This window comes from Aythya marila, assembly GCF_965140915.1.
Source record: "Aythya marila genome assembly, chromosome: 2".
NCBI lineage: Eukaryota > Metazoa > Chordata > Aves > Anseriformes > Anatidae > Aythya > Aythya marila.
The window spans coordinates 154,407,758-154,424,504 of NC_139043.1; the positions used below are offsets into that span (position 1 = coordinate 154,407,758).

The 16,747-nt window shown below is 39.9% G+C and overlaps 1 protein-coding gene across 3 annotated transcripts in view; it reads right to left on the reverse strand.

The window, feature by feature from the left end:
* Positions 1 to 16,747, reverse strand: part of TSNARE1 (t-SNARE domain containing 1) — a 452,412-nt gene that overhangs the window by 178,137 nt on the left and 257,528 nt on the right. For all 3 annotated transcript variants that reach the window (XM_082752775.1, XM_082752776.1, XM_082752777.1), the window contains one exon: positions 2,969 to 3,041. In XM_082752775.1, the coding sequence (XP_082608901.1) occupies positions 2,969 to 3,041 (73 nt within the window). The remainder of the gene's footprint in view (positions 1 to 2,968; positions 3,042 to 16,747) is intronic.

A 16,747-nucleotide genomic window follows, 5' to 3' on the forward strand; every position in this document is an offset into this window, starting at 1 on the left:
GTATTTGTGATGAAGCTTCACAGGGATCCTTTTGCCAAGAGCTCTTGTAAATATGTGTTGAAAAGACTCCTTCTGCTAATTCAAAGGAAACCTACACCACTATCTGGTTTTGATTTTGAGGCTTGTACCCACTGACACTATAATGTTTTGTTAAATATTCTTATCAAAAAGATGCCGTGACAAGGAACATAGGCATTTGCACAAAACAAAACATAACAGACTTGCTGCCCCAACTCTGCATTTCCCTTCATCTATTTCCTCTCTGCCTGACAGAAATTGCTTTCTACTCTAGAGAGCTTTATGCACATTCCCGTTAAGGAAATGGCCCACACAGGAGCAAAACTTTTAGGTTTTTATAAGAAGTATGTGTTATTCTTCCTGTGCTATGCATAGATCAGACAAGCTCTTCCCATTAATTCTGCCCAGCTCAGGGTGAACAAGAGTGGTTTGCTCTACAGCCCTGTCTGTGTTTTGCCAAGTGATACACCTCAGATTTCATGGATACATATTTCTTCTGTGTCTTCTAAATGAGCACAAACACAACTTTCACTTCATGCATGTGAGAGGAATGCATTAAAAAAATAAAGCAAGTGTCAAGAGAACTGTCCCTTATCCTCACTGCTGCTGAATGTTCACTGGGAGGTTTCAACTCCCTTTACCTTCTGAGTCTTAGTCTCACTTATATTTGTGTAATACGAATGTCCAAAGATAAGCAGTGGGACCTTTCAGCAACTGTTTGGAAAGATACCTTGACTAGCTTCCACAGTGAAAAGATACTGAAGAAGCTACACAAATAAATACATTGCAGTGAAATGAGAAGAAAAAACACTCATGGTGGCTTAAAACCAAAACACCCTACTTAATCTAACTTTCTCACAGGAAACATAATACTGGGACCACTCGAATGCAAGCACAATGTCTTGAAATAATAAATACTGCCTTAAGAAAATGGTTTACAAGGATAGAATCATAGAAACACAGGGTTGGAAAGTACCTACAAGATCATCTAGTCCAACCATCATCCTATCACCAATACTACCCATTATGCTAGTAAATCGTAGCACCTCATCCAGGCGCTTCTTGAACACTGTGAGGGACGGTGACTCCACCACCTCCCTGGGCAGGCCATTCCAGTACCTGACCACTCTTTGCAAGAATTTTTTTTCCTGATATCTAATCTAAATCTCTCCAGGCACGACTTGTGGCCATTTCCTTGAGTTCTATCATTAGTTATCTGGGAGAAGAGGCCGACCCTCTCCTCATCACAGCCTCCCTTCAGGAAGTTGTGGAGTGCAATGAGGTCTCTCTTGAGCCTTCTCTTCTACAGATACAGATATTAAACAAGACAGACCCCAGTACTGACCCCTGGGAGACACCACTTGTAACAGGATGCCAGATAGACTTAACTCCATTAACCACTACCTGCTGGACACCTCCCTCCAGCCAGTTCTTGACCCAGAGAAGAATGTACCTGTTCAGGCCACCGGCAGCGAGTTTCCACAGGAGAATACTGTGGGAGACCGTGTCAAAGGCTTTGCTGAAGTCTAAGTAGACTGCATCAACCACACTGTCATAGTCACTACATCACAGTCACAGTCACTACATCACCCACAGTCATAGAATCATAGGATCTTGAAGCTAACTGATGTAGGTTGTCATGTCCCTCAAGGCATTAGCATCTGAAGTACTTTTTGGAAATGAATCAGGCTCCAAAGTTATACATGTACAAAAAAACGAGCTGTTCAACAAGCATTAAAAATAAAAAATGTAATAAAGAATTGGTTTGGGATATTATCTTGATTTTATTCTGCACTTGTGAACCGGTGTGGTGTTTCTCAGTGGAATGCAGCCAGCTCATCTGAAGTGTGAAAGGAGGTATCTGATGCTAATGGGAACTTGCAAAGGTATGAGCTTGGCAAAGAAATCCAGAGTGATTAATAAACAGCAGAGAAGATTTTCTTCTTTTATGATTTACATATAGCTGCCTTAGGATTTGATCCAGCTCCCATGAGCTCTGGTAAGAATTCCACTTCTAGGAGCAGGTAAGAGCACTGTAGGTTAGCAATATCCTCACAAATCTTGTTTCTCTGGTGTTTAGGTCCCTCATCATGGCTTTAGGACTCTCAGCTCTCAAATTCGGAACTGGAAATTGCTGCTGAATTGCACAGTATCATCATACATACAAAACAGAAAAAAAAAAATAGAGGCACAGAAAAACAGCCAATCATTCTTAGCTGTATCAGAAGCTGCAACAGGGAAAGAAAAAGGTCAGAGGCAATTTAAAAGGAGCAGATCTACTATGTCTTATCCCTCCTTGAAAAGATTGGTGGTGGTCAGTGATGGGCTGTTGTTGAAGATAATACTAGGGGCTTCTCTCATCTCCTCCGCTCCCATGATTTCTCCACAGTGTTCTCCTCCACTGGTAGCTAGAGAGCAAGAGGAGGTCAGCTAATGGCCAGAAGCTTCAGATTGTGTATGTGTATACATCATAATGTTAGAGTACTGTTAGAGTACTGTAGATTTAATCGGGTAGATTAATCAGGATAGAAATTTCTATTTAGGAGAAGCAAGCTGTTAAATTTTCTTCACCACCATCAATAATCATAACAGTAACTGCTACTACTATTGTTGTTTTCTAATTACAATTCCAGGTAGAGAGGAAGAATTGAATCCCTTACTAGTTAATACTACATCTCTTCAGCTTCCTTGTTACAGTCAAAAGTGAATGAATTAATTTCACTGCAAAATCTATTTTATGCTAAGTGTATCAGCTAACTATCCTGAATATGAGGACTCTATTGCATAGGACATCTTGTCAGATCAAAACATCACTGGGTGTACAAAATGCACAAAACACAGGACAAATAATCATAGTATCAACAAAACATTTCTTGTGAGGGGACACACAACATCACATTGGAGTGGAATAGGAGGGAAACAAAGCCCATACCTTAACAGTGATACCTACCTATTGTGTCTCCTTGCTCATGAACCATGGAGGCCAGGTCTTTAATGATCTGGTTCACATCCAACATGTCACTCTGAAAAGACAGAAAGTCAAACATCAATGAATGGGCAATATCCAAGCATAAAAGATATGTCCAGCAGTCAAGTGTGGCAAAGAAAAAAACAAAACAAAACAAAACAAAGCAAAACAAAACAAAAAGGAAAAAATTGTCTGTGTAGAATTAAAAGAAAAAGTTACAATGCTCCCACAGTAAACCAAAAAAAAAAAATAAACAAAGCCATGGATCTATGTCAGCCAGCTGACTTGAACTTTCTATAAGGAACAAGCAGAATGATCAGATTATACGGTTGCTTTTCAGAATTGTGGAGTACTAAGAGTGAAAAAGCAACAATAAAATCAACTGCACTACACCCATCTCTTTCTAAAAAAGATATTTTTGGTGCAAGCCGTTCATCATGGAGTGCAGATTCTTAAAAAGAAGCTCATTTTCTGTATAGCATTTGGTAAAATACTATTTGTAAATTGATGGAGATCTGATCAAAAACTCACTGAATTTGAAATCTCCTTATTGGTACGACAGTTTAGAAATCAAAGTCAGGACCTGTTTGACAAATGGATTAATTTATACCTTTAGAAATGTAAAAAACAAGTTACTAAATTCAACACAGAATTTTCCTAGTTCCAACACAGCAAACCCCAGAGAGTTTGTTTCCTTAGTATCAGAACACTTACATATATAAGACCAAATGTGAGCATATGTTGACTTCTTATGATACTAGCTTTTACAAAAACAATTAACCTAGCAATAATAGACATAATAATGTAGATGCTGCTAAATGCACTACCAGCAAGGCAACATTAACATAGGGGGGGGAAAAAAAGGCATTCAAGCAAGATGCATTTTCTTTAGCTGTACAAATAACAAAATCAGAGAAACACTGAGGTTGGCAAGAACTTCTAGAATCAGTAAGTCCAGCAACCTTTTATCAGAGTCATCAAAGCCAGTTGCTCAATGTTGTGCTCCCTGGTTTATGCATATCTCCATGTCTGCCTTGTACTGGACCTAGCCCTCTAGATACATCTCACCAGTGCTCAGCAGAGCGGAAGGAACACCCCCTCTGACCTGCTGGCAATGATCCTGAGCTTAATGCAGCCCAGGATTCTGTTGGCCATCTTTGCTTAAACAGTGCATTGCTGGATCAAGGTCAACTTGTCACCCACCAGGACTCCCAGGTCCTTCTCTGCAACATCAATTTTCATATAGTATCAGTCCCTAGTCTGTAGTGGTGCCTAGAGTTGCTTCTCCCCATGAGCAGGACTTGCCATTTCCAGTTTCTTTACGTCAAGGGATTTTTATCAAGGAACATTTCTCCAGCTTGTCAAGGATGCTCTGAATTTCTGAAAAACTATCTGGTATTGAAAAGCTCTACCCTAAAGTCAAGATAAGCAATAAGCATTGTTCTCCACTCTCACACCAAGACAATCATCACATGGTGGAAGGCTACCAGGTTAGTCAGTTACATTTGCTTTCTTCCAGTCCTTGGGAACATCCCTTTATTGCCACCCTTCAAAGGTAATCAAGAGTGGCCTCACAATGACATTGGTAAGCTCCTGTAATGCTTGTAGTTGTATCCATTCAGGTCCCATGGACTTTGGTAGGTCCAGTTTGTATAAATGCTCCCTGGCCTGACCTTCTACCACCACAAGTATTCCTTGCTCTAGAATTTCCCTCCAGTCTCAGAACCCAGGGACATCTGAAGACCAGTCTTACCAGTAAAGAGGAAGCTGAAGAAGGCATTAACTCATCCTTCTCTGTGTCCTTCGTCACCAGGTCTCATGTCCTCCTGGCCTGTCTTTCCCCCATTTTCTTCCACCCTCTCGCACCCCACCACCACTCCCCAACACTTTAAAATCTTTAAAATTGGCAGATTGCAATCAAATCTGACAGAGCAGCTCAAACATATTGTCTAAAATATTCGTGGAAAAAGGAGAGAACTGGGCTTGAGGAAAACTTGCCTGTTAGACACCAGAGAACCCAACACAGAGAACCAATCTCTATTAGAGTGTACCAATCTTAGAAATATCTCACAAGTTGATTGATAACAAAAATAAAATAATAAAATATAATAAAATAAAATAAAATAAAATAAAATAAAATAAAATAAAATAAAATAAAATAAAAATCCAAACAACACATACAAAGCAAAGCAAACCAGATTTCTTTAGTTCATTCACAGAACCAACTTGCTGGATAAATCAAGGACTACAAAATCAAAATATGCACAAGCTCAAGAAAGGCAGCACCATTAAAACTTCACTACAGAGAGGCATCAAGACATGCCTACCACAAGATCTAAGACCAAGATATTTTCTGAAACTCTGGAAGTATTCCTGAATTGCTTCTCCAAACACTAGAATTACAGAATATCCCAAGTTGGAAGGGATCCACAAGGATCATCAAGTCCAACCCCTGGCTCCACACAGGACCACCTAAAAATCAGACCTTATGTCTGAGGGCATTGTCGCAATGCTTCTTGAACTCCATCAAGCTTGATGCCATGACCACTATCCTGGGGAGCCTGCTCCAGTGCCCAAAATGCTAATTACAAGGTAATTCATTTATCTGCTTGGGTCCTGTTGCAACTCTAGTCCATCATGCCACAAAGTCAGATTGTTTCCATTCCACTTTAAAAGAATCCTAAGAATCCTTAAGGATAAATTTAGAAAATGGAGCAAAATGAATACACATCCTTCTGAAGTTTGTTATGAGAATGTAAGTAGCATAACATTTAATCATAAAGTGCAATAGAATCACATTCATTTACAATAAAGCCTGTGAGTTGCGTTGTGAATTCCTGAATACACCAAACTGTTGAATATTCGAAGAAGTAGGAGAAACAAAATATATTAAAAACTGAAAAATCATAATAAAACAAATCATAAAGAAAAAAACACTGAACTAAACTAAACCAAACTAAACAATAGTACAAAATCCTCAAACAAAGACTGGGTTATGCATCATAAAATGCACTTCATTGATTCACTTGTCAAACATAATGAAGCTTTAATTATGTATGGTATTATTCATAACTTGTAAATACTGCAGAATATTTTGTAAAGCAATGATGTTTAAGTAACTTGGATTGCACTTGAGCACTGTGGTATTAAATCATTGCCAGGAAATGAGGAGAAATTAGTTATGATTTTTTGGGTGGGGGAGTTGTTTGGTTTCTTATAAAAATATTTGTGAGGAGAAAACTAAAGTTTACTAAAATGTGAAGAATCAAGAATTAAATTTAATGCGTTGTTCTGCTCTCATTTAACTGCTTAGTAAAAGACAGATAAAGAAAAATTAATCAAACAAAAATAATACTAAAAAAAAAAAAGAAAAAAGCCCAGAGTGCTCATTTGTCTCTCTTGGATAAATTGCCACTGACATCAGTCTTTGGTTTCTGTTACAAGCAACATAAACAAAATTATTTCCACCCTTCAGTTAGTCTGTTTTGTTCTGCTCTGCTTCTTTTAAACACTTTAAATGAACACAGCCTAAAACTCATGAACATTTATTTGCATATACATTTGGTTAGATGGAGGCTATGGTAACATATTGAACTGTACCCCCACTCTGCATTTCCATTGGAATAAACCATGCAGGCAATTTGGTCTAAGAAAGATCTGATGATATACTGACTCCCCACAGGGTCTACCTCAGCTAATTTAACTGCAAGGAGCTGGGCTGTCTGCCTGCTGATCCTGGGATATTATGATAGGAAAGGTAAGAAGAAAGGAAATTCAATACTGTATATGAACTGTGCTGTTTCAGATTTGTCATTTTTATTCAGGTACTTGAAATGAACCAGCCATCTGCTGCTGCAGCGTATAGATCCCTTTCAAAACATTGTAACAATGCTTAAAAATATTGTTCAGTAAATATGCATTAGTTAAAACCAGCCCTTGAGTTGTTAGGAAGGAAGAAATGTGACTACTGTATTTAAGAAAAAAACAAACAGAGGTGGTTGTAAAGCACAGAGTACAAAGCAATCTGACCTGAAGCAAAGAATCTGTTGAATAATTTAACCTGGCAATGTGAAGTTTCCAAGCACCTGATATATGTAAGCATAACAAAAGAAAAAATAATAATAATAATAAAAAAGAACAAAATATCTAGAAATAAAGATCTTCTATAATGTCATATACCTTGCAGCTATGTTCCCATTCCTTCTTGCCAGGTTAACTCTATCATGAAGTTCCTCTGAACTTGCCAGGCATCAGAGTTTGTTTGTAAAAATCAAATTGCATTAGTTTCCCAAGTTTGCACATGATATGCAGAATTCAGAGTGAAATAGAGCTCCTCATAAATCCCTTTGACTCCACCAAAACCGGAGTACAACAGCCAGCTACTGTTCCAAAAATGTGTCCTCCCTGCCAACTAACAAGGCTAGAGCTTCTGTATTTTAATCAACACCAGCCTTTCATGTTTGGCAACAATTCACACCCTATATTCAGCAGCAAGAGATAGTAAATTGTTCATCTCTCTCTATATATATTATTATATTTTCCAAAGGAGATATCCATCGTACAGATTAGTATACTGGATTTTATGTGGCCCATGTCAGAGTGAAACACAGTGAGAAAAGTCATTAGTGCAGTTAGAGATGATGAAAAGAAATATCAAGAGCTAAAGATGACCAAAAAGAAAACAGAGGAGTGCCAAATAACAAGACACAAGGATGAGAAAACCAGAGAATTATAAGAGTTTGGGACCCCAAAGAACTGGAGGATTAACTCAAGCCCGAGAAAATTTGTTTCAAAACTTCCTAACAGAAGGTACTTGGATAAAATGAAAGGATTGTTTGAGTAATTTCACCTGAGTTGGTACATGAATAATGTCACTGCAAAGTACTTGAAATTTGGAAAAATTCTGAAATTCCAACTGTCGCACAGAAACTTTTGGAAATATGAGTTTGCAGATAAATTTACATTTCCCATTTTTTACTTTAGTGAAACCATAATTTCAACATTTAAAAAAAAAAATGAATCTGGGAACAAGTTGGGTCGTAAAATTCAGACATTGTTCCCAAGATGGGAACAACCTAATCATAAATCCCAGCAGCCCATTTCCCCACAGAATGCACATTACTGAGATATTCAACAAGACAGCAAATAAGTAAACCTGCCCCCACTTCCACTCTCGCAGCTAATGGGGTGAAGATTTACTGACACTGAAAACTTTGAACACAGCCCTGACCTTAATCGTATTCTAAGGACACTCCTGTATTCCAGCCATGAGAACAACACTAAATAAACCAGAGAGGGGAAACATGCTCTCCGCAAAAGGATACAAAAAGAGCATGTGCTGTCAATTTTTTCTCTCTCACACTTAGCCAGATTCCAGAATCCTTTATCAATGTCAGCTTGGGTCCGCAAGGGAAGAGTCACACGTGCTTCTAAGGATGCTTGCCTTAGGTCCGTGTAAAAAATGGGATCAGAAATATCAGTGGTCTATTCTATTTAGCACGTGTGTGTGCTCACAAACCATCCATCCATCTTTTACAGGACTACAAATTAACGTCTAAATTAATTGCTGGCTCAATATTTAGGCGGTACTGAATTTTACTAGTGAGGTCCGATTCTGCCTCACCAACCATTCTGCAACAAGCAGCCAGGAGGGCTATAAAATAAATCTGAAGGAGATTCTGAAAGAAGCAATATAATGTTCATGTCTGCATTTCTGGCTTGCAAAAGCTGCCAAAACCAAAACAAAAACCCTTAGTGTTTGTTAGAAAAGGGAAGGGAAGGGAAGGGAAGGGAAGGGAAGGGAAGGGAAGGGAAGGGAAGGGAAGGGAAGGGAAGGGAAGGGAAGGGAAGGGAAGGGAAGGGAAGGGAAGGGAAGGGAAGGGAAGGGAAGGGAAGGGAAGGGAAGGGAAGGGAAATACAAAAACCCAACACTTTGTAGAGTCTGCCATGTTCTACCAACAAGATGCTAAGATGCTCCACATAAATTTTCCCATCTGTGGGATGTCTCTTATCCTGTGGTCCAGCATGTGTGTATCACTGACCCAAACTATGCTGCAAGTCTAATCAAAGCATCTATCCCCATTCTCTTCTTAGAGTTAGGGGAAAAAAGGGAAAGGAAAAAGCTCATATAAAAAGTCAGCAAGCTTCTCTGATGCTAGATAGGCAAAAACTAAATCTTGCTGCAAAAACCTTTCAACAAATATTTTTCTCTTGTCTATGGCTGGGGAGAAAAAAATGACATTCTATAAATCAAACTGATTCAGCCTAAGCAACAGCAGACCAACAGAAAATTGTTTTGAGGGCAGAAGCTATCCAGAACAGCAATTACATACTGAGTTAGATCTCCTCTGGGACTGTACAACAGCCAGCGTGGGGAGTTTCTCTCTCCCTCTTGCTCACTTGTGTGTGCTTCCTTTCTGTTTTGTTGTCTTAGCAGTTGGTGTCATCTTGGGAAGTGTAACACCGCACCACATAATTAAAATAGTTGTGTGTAGCTTCAGCATGCTAATCCTACGTCTTCCTGGGGACAGCGGACTCAAGAAATGTGGCGTTAACATTCTTCCTGTCCACCAAAAGCCAAACGGTGAGGCTGTGGAAAGTGATCTGCCTTGAGCTCATTATGCAGAGGCGAAGACATTGCAGAGGGAACCTCAACAGGGATGAACAGAGCTCCTGGAACCAGCCAGCTAGCAATATTATTCCTTGTGTCCCGAGAAATGACCCAATGATGTGTTCAGCCTACCATACCAAGTGCAAATGTTTGAGCAAATTTCTCTGTAGTGAAGAGGGTAAAGCTGGTGTGTGGGAGGACCAAATGGCTGCATGTTTGAAGAGGAGTCAGGAACAACTTCTTGCAGGACTGGCAAGAGCAGAAAAGGTATTTAAACGTATTTACTGCAGCTCAGTTACCCTTGTCCACCCTAATGGACATCTCACACATCAGATGCAGATGTGGTCACAATTTATTTTAATGATGTCCTTGAATGAATTGGACATAAGGGCTCCAACTCACCTTCTCTACCACCCCAAGCATGTCTTCCCACCAGCAGCAATCTGAGCATGAGCTGGTCTGACAGGCAGTTCCCCTGGAAAGCTCCTCTCTTAGCCATCTAACCATATTTGAAGACATGTCTTGACAGCCTGAATTAATAATAGGTCTCATTATCTGCAGTACTACCTAAAATGTGTGAAAGGTAGCATGCAGGAACAACAGCACGTTACTGTGAGTATTTTGTTAATATCTTTTAGCTACCTTTTATACTACACCCTTTCTCTGAAGCATCACAGCTGTGTATTCGGATCAGATTGCCTGCAAACATGCATTGCTCTCACTATTCCCCACATATTCTATACCCGTCAGTATCCCTTTAGAGGGATCACAAACCGTTTAGGGCAGATATTTTCTTTCATGAGTACTTTATCAGTTCCAAGTCCATGCTGAAGGTCAGAACTGGATTGGTGTCTCAGGGAAATATAATAATACAGATGAGAGGAAGAGATACTTTGCCCTTTCAAAACCCTTTAGATCTGGAAATGTGAGATGACTTAATGGAGGACCTCATCGATATTTCTGTTTTTAAACAGATACCCGCACTTTATATTCCGGAAGCTGAAGTGTACAATGAAGTAGCAAAGATCATGTCAAAAGTTCTTATTAACCATGGTTTTGAACTCCAAATTAATTTACATCCAAAATTTTATTGAAATACAGCAGTTATTAATACAGCAGTATGTGACTATATATATGCATGCACATAGGTGAGCATTCATACAGCCACAGATACACCTGTATCCTTGTATACTCAACCACAAACCCACCCACGAGTGTAAACTGTAACTATATAAATAAATACACTAATAATTTTAAGATCTAACTTGCCCCTAATGTGCACCAGGTGTTCATTGAGCATTTGAGGCTTAGCAGATTGCAGAGATAGAAACAGCCTATTTCTGTCTACAGTAGCACAAAACAGAACCTAAATCTCACACTTTTTTTTTTCCTGGCTAATCACTCTGGTGCAAGATAAGCAGGAACACTGATATGTTCTGATAACAGGCAGGCAAACAAACAAAAAACAGTGGTTTGCCTTGCTGAGTTTTGACAAGAGTTGTATCGATACCATTTTATCTTAAAGATAATGGAGTGATAATTTGATATTTGAAATAGCCTGACAAGGGGTAATAGTTTTAAACTAAAAGAGGGTAGATGCTATATTAGATATAAGGAAGAAATTCTTTCCTCAGAGGGTGGTGAGGCACTGGCACAGGCTGCCCAGAGAAGCTGTGGATGCCCCATCCCTGGAGGTGTTCAAGGCAAGGCTGGATGGGGCTTTGAGCAACCTGGTGTAGTGGGAGGTGTCCCTGCCCATGATAGGCGGGTTGGAATTAGATAATCTTTGAGGTCCCTTCCAACCCAGATTGTTCTACAATTCTATGGTCGTATGGTTCTATGGTTACATAGGTTACATAAGGTGGGGCATAGGCAATAATGGCCCTCATTGGAAAGCCAAGAGATATCATTCGTGTGGGGGGCAAAGGAATTATGCAACAAAGTCAAAGTGAAGAGCAAAAATCGTCTGTGATGGAGAAGAGCATGTGGATTTCCATATTTTGCAGTGCACTGCCTTTCCTTCATCCGCACTTCTCTCCTCTTCCCCTAAAACTCGTGAAACCCCTTACAGGTAGTTGCCCACACTCGGTAAAAGCTAAAGGGAGATCCACACACAATGTAAATGAAAAGGGAAATGATTTCATTACGTTCCAAGTATGGGGGAGAACGACAGCTCTGCCCTCCAGAAGGGAGAATGCCACAATTTTATTCCCTTTGCTCAGTGTCTGCTGTCACTGCATTTCGTTAACACAGATGATGCAAATCTCTGGGATATTATAATGCATATTTGGAAGCAGTAACACCAAAAATGCATTAGGCTGGTCACACCTCACACTTTTGTTTACATGCTTCTTAGTCTTTATTTGGACAATGTTACAGATCAACGTATTTGCACCCAAATGACAAATCCAACCTTTTGCTCTCCCACAAACAAGTTTCTAGCTACCCTGCCACTAAAGAAAAATCAATATTTCTGTGTTTCCAGCAAACACATTGGATTGTATATGAAAGAGGCTGGCAGGCTAAAAACACTGCTTCTGTTTTCTGCTATGCCATAAAAATTCCCTGTGGGTTTTTTGGGCAACTCATCTGTCTCACCTTCCCAGGAGTTGAATTAAGGAATCTATTCTGAGGCTGAATTCATTTCTGTTTATGGGGTAATCAGGTTGTGCCATAATAAATGAATAAAAGACCCAAAAAGAATAGATGCAAATAAAGATAATGAAATGCCTGACATTGTGGCATTCATATTCTGGAAATAGAAATGCTCAGTGAAGAAGAAAGGTTCTCCCAATAGTGCATGTCTATTAGAAATTAGAATACAAGTTACAGCTTCAGGGTTTGTGAAATTTGCTGGTCTGGCACCCTGAGAGCAAAAAATGAAATACAACACAAAATGTTAAAAAAAAAAAAAAAAAAAAAAAAAAAAAAAGCCACACCAACTGGATTAGAAATGTCCATACACAATTGTTGACTGTCTTGTCTGAGAAAAGGCTTTTAAGGGCAAGAGCTCACTCAGTCCTTTGCAAGAGCTGGACAATAAACACACCGATTAGATGCGATTGCCATGAACGGGTTCATGATGTGGTTGCCTACCCACCAGAAACTATTAGCCTCTATTATACAGTTGTTTTATATAAGCTTCCAAACCACTCTGGTAAGCCATTGGGTCTCTTCAGTGACAAACTGCAAGGAGATATAAGGCTTCATACAGCAATCAATGATTTATTTTTTTATTTTTTTTACAATAGGAATGTTTGTTGGGGACACATAGCCCTTTAAAAAAAAAAAGGAAAAAGAAAACAAGTACTTACAGCTACACTTTTTTTTTTTTTTTTTTTTTTTTTTTTTTTTTTTCAGCTGTTCATAAGAAGAAGGTCTCCCAAGTACTACGTTAACAGAGATATGGAAATTCATAACCAAACTTCAAACTCAGTATCTTACACACTGACTTTTCCTTTAGCATCTCCTACTTGCTGCCCTGGGCTGCAGTATATAAACTAATACGAGTAGTGAGGGAAGTTGCTGTAATCTATCACACTGACTGATACCAGCCCCAGGAAAGGTAGTTTATTGCAGGCGGTATGCTATCTTTAAAAATAGAAACAGTGCAAAGATTATGACAAAAACTTCAACTCTTTCTACACTTTGTTTGCAGCACTATTAATTCTTCACTCTGGATTTATTTTCATGAGGGTCATTTAACCAGAAACATACAATGGAAAAATTCATTTTCCTTTTAGGAGTGTTCTGGGAAACCAAGCAATTAGAGCAATCTTAAGCTGTCATGTATTATCAATTGCCACTCAATTATTTTCCTTAAATAAAATACTGATTGCAGAGTCTGATCTGCAGCTATCAACTTCTGCATTCAGCAGCCCTAATTCATTTAGGTGTGGTATTTATTCTTGAAAAAAAAAATAATAAAATCTAACTTTAACTGAAGGGGAAAAGACAAAGGAACAAGGGAAAGGGGGAGAGGGGAAGACTGGCAACACAAGCATCTCTTAATGATTCTCTGCTATACTGCCAGTACTCAGTTTGGAAATAGCCGGAACTACTGCACTCTATAAAAAGTCTGGAGATAATTCATTTCTTATTACGGGTGGTGTCCATAGTTTTGATTCTGGGAGGACATAATCTTTTAAAGATGTCACTGAAGGCTGGAAGTGCTTGTCCTTTGTCTCCAGGAGGCAGGAGGGGTACAACCAAATGATGTGGTATGGCAGTCCAGATCTCCAAGGGCAGAGGGTAGCAGCAGCTTTCTGAGTCATAGAATCACAGAATATCCTGAGCTGGAACAAACCCACAAGGACCATCAAATCTGACTCCTGGCACCACACAGGACCACATAAAATCAGACCCTGTGTCTGAGAGCGTTGTCCCAGAGCTTCTTGAACTCCACCAGGCTCGGTGCCATGACCACAGCCCTGGGGACCTTGTCCCAGTTCTCTGGGTGCAGAACCTTTCCCTAACCCCCAGCCTGACCCTGCCCTGTCCCAGCTCCATGCCGTTCCCTCAGGTCCTGTCACTGTCCCCAGAGAGCAGAGCTCAGCACCTGCCCCTCCGCTCCCCTCGTGAGGGAGCTGCAGGCCGCCATGAGGCCCCCCCTCGACCTGCCCTGTTCTGGGCTGAACAAACCAAGGGACCTCAGCTGCTCTTTATTTGCCTTGCCCTCTAGAACCGTCACCATTTTTTAGCCCTTCTTTGGACATTCTAATAGTTTTTATGTCCTTGTTACACTGTGGTGCCCCAGTCTGCACACAGAGGTCGAGGTAAGGCCACACCAGCATACAGCAGAGCAGGACAATCCCTTCCCTTGGCTGACTAGCAATGCCATGCTTGATGCACTCCAGGGTATTGTTGGCCCTCCTGGCTGCCAGGACACACACTGCTGTCGCATGTTCATCTTGCTGTCGATCAAAACCCCCAGATCCTTTTCACATCCCTGTGATAGTCCATATCTCCAAGGACAGCAGGTAGCACTAGCTCCCTGAGTCATCCCAAATCCTAGGTCTGTGCAAGGTTAACACACTTCTCATGTTAAGAACTGGGAAAAGAGAAGATACATCCTCTATACAAGCAAAAGGAAAATTGATCTGCTCTGTATTGCCCTACATGTTTCCAAAACAAACAGTACTTTCTTTGCAGACTACTTGAATTTCAGCCCTGTGGGCAGCTGGCTATATTGTTGACACTCATCTTGTGTATTTTCAGCCAATAATGCAGGCTACCTTAAAGGAACGAATGCTGAGTAGAGGCATCTGAGGGACAATTAATTACTACTACAGCTAAAGGCTTATAAAAGGAAGGCTTGACAGTTCTCACCTCCTGTAAAAAACAGACTTGATGAAGTTGACCCTCCAGAGCAACCTTCACGTGATTTTGCTTTCCATTATGCACAACACAGCTTCTTGTTAAAAGTAACCATTTTATCCAAAATGATTAATCTCATTGTTCAAGGATTACTCTTAATGTTTAATTTATACCTATCTGTCTTTAGTTACTACCTGGTAATTTGTTACCACTTTCAAGTTTAATGCTTTAAATTATTCTACCCTTTTTCAATGCTATTCCACATTAAGTATTTCTACGTGGTCATCATGGCTCAACTAATCACTGCTGCACTTTCTGAGCCTGCAGTTGGTAAATTCCTGTAATCTCTCTTCATAAATTAGACATGATACTTCTTCCTTATTTCTTTCCCTTTGGATCACCTCCAAATTACTAATAGAAAAACCAATCCAAGCAGTTCTCATTTCTTACACACCTTCCTAACAGATAAAAGTTGCCAATGTCTAAGGTAGACGCTGAAAAATGTATGACCATTTAGCTTTACTTTCTAACTTTCTGTATTTACTTTCCAGTTGAAAATGTCTGTGTTCTGGTTAAAACTACAACAGTATCGTACACTGTGCAGATGAACAGTGCCCATATCTCAGAAGTAGCAGCAATTCTCTGGTGGGTGGCACAGTCTGAATGGTCTAGAATAGTGTCAATCATGAGATTCTTGGGGCAAGGACTTGGTGTTTGTCTGTATAAGGAGATTTTAAAGGTACAAACGCCTACGTCCTACAATCCCAGAGCCATCCAGAAGAAAAGTTTCCCTAGGCTTCCTCAATAGGCACAAGAGGGAGACAGGCACCTTCAGAAAGCAGCAGATTTAAACAGAAGTGAGATGAGCCTGCGACACTGTAGGTAGCACTGCAAAGAGAAAGAGAATTCTCTGAGTCCTTCTTCCCAGAGAGAAAAATGTTGTTCAGAAAACACACTTTGTCCCACCAACCCTGCAGCTAACATACCTATGATCAGTGATCAAGAATAGCACACATGATCAGTGTTCAAGAAGCCTTTGTACAACGCTCTTAGATGTATGGTTTAACTCTTAGGTGACCCTGCATGGAGTCAGGAAATAGATTAAATGATCCTCATGGGTCCCTTCCAATTCAGGATATTTTATTATTCGATGATATCATGAACTGGATTATGATCTTGTGACAATCTAAAATGACATATTATTGTTCCCTCAGTTTCTGATTAGGGTATGCTTTAGCACTAATAACACCCGGTAATGCCCGAACTGTCGTTTACTTTCTGTAGCTCAACCATTTCCTGAACATGATTATGGATCTTCCTCAAATGACCTTTTCAGAGGGACCCAGACAGTCTGAAGAAATGGACAGACAGGAAACTCCTGAAGTTCAGTGAAGGCAAATAGCAAATCCTACACCAAGGGAGGAATAACCCCATGTGCCTTTAGAGGTGGGTCACTGACCAGATAGAAAGCAGCTTTGCAGGGAAGGATCTGGGGATCTCACCTGACACTGGTGAGACTGCATCTGGGGCACCATCCACACATGTTTTTCTTCATTTTCTCTTTCCTTTTTTTTTTTTTTTTTTTTTTTTTTTTTTTTTTTTTTTTTTTTTTTCTCAGAAATGCCTAGGATTTCTCAGGCAATGAATCCCTTCCTTCAGCTCATCACAGCCACATTAATCTCAGACTCTAGAGCAGTTTATCCCCTTAAATTCTTCTTCATTAGTTAGGCAAATAGAAGGCAATCTTATCTGATGCTTCAGCCTTTCTCTTCCAAAGACAGTTGGGCCTGTCCATTGCTCTAGTTCAGTACCACTTGAAGTTGAAGGCTTCAGAG